Below are 4,006 nucleotides of genomic sequence, written 5' to 3'. Positions count from 1 at the left end.
ATTAACTAAAACTCCATTTTCTTCTTCACTAAAAGCTTCATCTTCTTCTTTACAATATAGGGTTTGCAGGCAAAACCTACCCATCTATTCTTTCATTTGTCCATAAGAAGGTTCAGCAATGTTGATTTCAAATAAAAATATGGACTAGAAAAGTAAAAATATTGAGTAAATTTTCAAATAAATTTGACAAGCAAGATTGAAAATTATCCCAGAATGTGATATTTGTAGGAGAATTAAAAATAAAAGAAAAGAAAAAAAAATATGATTTCAAATCAGATAAACTCATTTTAAATTGTTCGAGTTTTGAAGAGCATCGAGAAAGTTAAAAACAATAAAAAAGAAGGTTCCAGTTATTAATTGTACTGGTTGTTTCAGGTTAAAGATTTCGATGGGCATATTCAATTATATCATATGGGGTTCGTCCAGTGGAGTTCCTGGCTGGAGATAGAGACCGGCGCCGGAGATAGAGGCGGCTCAAGGGCTTGTTAGAAAAAGGAAAAAAATAAGAACTGGGTTCAAAATAAATATCCAGAAACGAGGAAAGGAAATTTGAGATTTTATTTGTTTTGATTAAAAATCGTTTTTGAATTTTTTTCCCCATATTTTTAGCGGCGTTCATAGAAATGAGTGAAACAGGTAAAACATTCAATCTGAACAAAAGAGAGGATATTTTAGGGTAAAATGTCCTAAAATAAAATTGTAATATTAAATAATTTACTAAAATAATATATTATTAATGTTGAATTATTTAATATAAATAACATTTAATTTTAATATTTTAAAAAATAAAAATTATTATTACTATAATAAATAATAATATTAGAGTTGATTCAAATTAATTTTTATAAAAATAAAATTACTCAAAAAACTCTTTTCAAATGAATAACTAGTGCTTTTCGTAAGTCAATTTACAAAAAAAAAAAAAAAAAAACAGCTTATTTTTCGTTGGTCTGTTGACCATGTGTTCTCCAAGAAACAAACACAAGGAAATACAAAAAACATTTTCCACAAATCAGTTTGTGAGACAAAAAGAACCTATGTGCACCCCGAGCTAGAGAATTACGGTGCCTTAAACAACGCAAAAAGAGAATTCCTTGCATGTACAAGTCAAAACACATTCTGAATTGTGAAATCATATTATAGCGCTCAAATAGATGTTCAAGGAAAACTAATGAAGGGACAAAAATGATGCTCATATAACTGCATCTAAACCATAATTCTACTTTTTAGACTTTGATAGAACAAAAAATAGCTCCGCCTGCTTACACTTTAATGGCATATTTCCTTAGTGGGAAGTACATCTCCTTCTTCTTTTCACGCTGTGTCTTCAAAGATGCCTGCATATAAACCCAGAAAATCAAACTAGTAAATTAGACTATGATTGGAAAGAATGCAAGATGTCCCAAAACTACGATCTACTGAGATCTTTTCAATAAGTACCAAACATCAAGAACCAAGTTAAAGATAAACGCATGCACTCTGATACAATAATCCTGAAGTTTAACGATAACATTAACACACACCTGTACTTATGCTAAAAGTCATAAAGCACAACCTAAACTTTAGGTAAATCGAATTCCACACCAGTACTTAATTGGTTAATCGTGTTCCAACATCAGTACGTAATTCAGGCACCAATTCAATGTTAAAAGCCCTATATACTTAATTGGTTGACCATAATATCTTTCAAATATGTACCTCCTTACACAAGCAATTGCCAATCACTCAGAAACCTTAAATCCTGTAACAAGATATATTTCTTAGGACTAAAAATAAATATTGGCCATACCTATTCCCTCAAAAGAACAACTATTATTAGATCCATTTCATCCTGGGCTCAGCCATTTCAGTCCCTCCCCTGTTTACTATCAATGTTATTGACCTTACCATAAACAAAGACAGCTAGCATTATCTGAAACTTGCTTTAAAATTTTCAGAGTTAACATCACAAATTCACCGTACCATCACATAACATTTTAGGTGTTTTAATAACAAAATCTTCAATTATTTCATTAAGTTGAAAACAAATTTAAATGGACCTGATGTTTAGTAAGGCGGCGGCGAATGGCACGAGTCTTCTTGGGACGGAGATCCAAAGGGAGGAACTTTTTCTTCTTATAAGCTTCTCTAAGCGCAGATTTTTGCTTCTGCGAAATCACCGTCAAAACCTGCGCGATCGATAACCTCACAACTTTTCTGCAATAAAAAAACAAACCATACATTTCAGGATCAAAATCTGCACATGCAATTGGGAATTAAAGAGCAAAGGAGAGAGGAAAAAAATAAAAGGGCTAATTTCTTACATCTTGGAGAGCTTATTAGGGGCGCCACCTGTGACCTTAGCGACGCGGAGGAGAGCAAGTTCAGCTTTCAAGTCCTTCAATTGGCTTAGCAGCTCCGTCTTGGACTTGTTCCTTAACTCGTGAACCTTTATCCTCGCTTCAAAACCAAAAGTAAAAAACAAAATTTACAAAGAATTAGCCATTGAAAATCACTTTGAAATTATAATGGAGGTGAATTTGAGCTTGTTTCTCTTACCCATTGTTGAGTTTTGCTGCCGCGGCTGCTTAATCTCTTCTCAGAAACCCTAGAATTTGAAAGGAAGAAATAGAAACTTGGGTTTTACGACTTCGGAGATGCAATAAGGCATTTTGGAGCGTTGCAATCTGGCAGGCTTTTCTTAATTTGGGCAACGTTTCTCAGCCCAACCAGACTTTTACATTTGGGTTCAGACTTGGAAGTCCTTTTCTTATAAGAGAGAAGAAATTAGTCCGTTAAGTTAAAACAATCCAAAAATTTACTTAACCTATTAATTTTATATTTTATTACATAACGTTGTATTATTAACTCCTATTCAGATGACTTAGATTTTTTTGTTTCTTCGAGTCCAATTTTTATTGATAAATACCATAATAAAATACATATTAATAGTTTAAATATTATATTAAGTATTTTCAAAATACATAATCACATAAAATATTTTATTAAAGTATAGGTATCGAAATAAAAATAAATATTTATAGTTTAGGTACAATATTAGACATTTGTAAGTACAAGTACCACATTAGACATTTTGTAAAAGTATAGGTACCAAATATAGCATCATCTTTATAAAATTGATAATCGATAACTAATTGGCTTAACCTATTAATAGTACAAAATCAAATTAACTTAATCTTCGCTTAGCTTAACCTTATCTTCTATAAAATTCCTTTATTAGTTCTTTTCTCATTTTCTTGGGATTATAAAAGAATAAATATTATTAAGAAAAATGTTCAAAGTCAATGTCTTTGTCTGAAAACTTCAACAATTTAAGTAATTAATTTTTAATATCATATGTGTTGCATGTGAGTTTATGCATTTAATATTTAATTATTTTTAAATATTATATTTTTAATTACAGTAATTAGCGTAAAATAAATTTTTATTTGAACTATTGAATATAATAAAATATATTAACTTATCAATTTTGTTTGCCTTAATTTTTCAAATATAAAAGTCAAACTTTAAAGTCTCACGTAGTCAAAATTTGAAATAAATTGATATGACCTTGAAAATTTATTTTCAAGTGTTTATAAACTTATCGATTAATTAAAATGGCTAAAGGCCTTTGAAAATTATTGATTCAAGACCATTTTTACCTTATTGGGACGCTTCTACTAATACAAGTGCGGACTTGTATCAATAGAAATAAGTCGAAAAGCACCCTAGGCATTCTTCTAGACTTCTATCAATACTTGGGGACTTTTATTTATACATCTGTAGTTCTAGCGGTACTTAGGAGAAGTTCTACTAATAAAAGTAAGTCAGTAAGCATTTTTGGGTTCCCCTGCACCTTCTATTGATACAAATATCACTACAAAGTATGAACCCTTAAAACCCTCAGACTTCTACCAATACATCAAGCTCCAATAGTCACATTTTTGAAGACTTCTATCGGCACAAGTCCACTTGTATTGATACAAGTGGTTTAATACAAGTGGTTTGCAGTCTACAATTAATGCTC

The 4,006-nt window shown here is 30.7% G+C and overlaps 1 protein-coding gene across 2 annotated transcripts; it reads right to left on the bottom strand.

Moving 5' to 3' along the window:
- Nucleotides 1-1,117: 1,117 nt before the first annotated feature.
- On the bottom strand, nt 1,118-2,688 carry LOC108480724 (60S ribosomal protein L35-like). 2 transcript variants are annotated; one of them, XR_008276971.1, is made up of 5 exons: nt 2,539-2,688; nt 2,304-2,439; nt 2,040-2,196; nt 1,790-1,858; nt 1,118-1,337 (listed from the first exon to the last, which is right to left on the bottom strand). XR_008276971.1 is itself a non-coding variant. In XM_017783808.2 (4 exons), the coding sequence occupies exons 1-4, from the start codon at nt 2,540-2,542 to the stop codon at nt 1,263-1,265; spliced, it is 372 nt and encodes a 123-aa protein (XP_017639297.1). In that variant the 5' UTR covers nt 2,543-2,688; the 3' UTR covers nt 1,118-1,262. The 2 variants fall into 2 exon arrangements, 1 of the variants encoding a protein (XP_017639297.1); XM_017783808.2 differs by lacking the exon at nt 1,790-1,858.
- Between the last annotated feature and the right edge of the window lie 1,318 nt (nt 2,689-4,006).

The sequence above is a fragment of the Gossypium arboreum genome, chromosome 13 (assembly GCF_025698485.1).
Source record: "Gossypium arboreum isolate Shixiya-1 chromosome 13, ASM2569848v2, whole genome shotgun sequence".
Taxonomy (NCBI): Eukaryota; Viridiplantae; Streptophyta; class Magnoliopsida; order Malvales; family Malvaceae; genus Gossypium; species Gossypium arboreum.
The sequence above is the reverse complement of the archived record's forward strand: the minus strand, read 5'-3'. Positions and strand labels throughout refer to the sequence as shown.

Coding starts and splice junctions, on each gene's coding strand:
- LOC108480724 (XM_017783808.2), bottom strand. Junction 2,197..2,303: donor CCTAATAAGCTCTCCAAGAT/GTAAGAAATTAG, acceptor TTTTTATTGCAG/AAAAGTTGTGAGGTTATCGA. Junction 1,338..2,039: donor GCCGCCTTACTAAACATCAG/GTCCATTTAAAT, acceptor GTTTATATGCAG/GCATCTTTGAAGACACAGCG.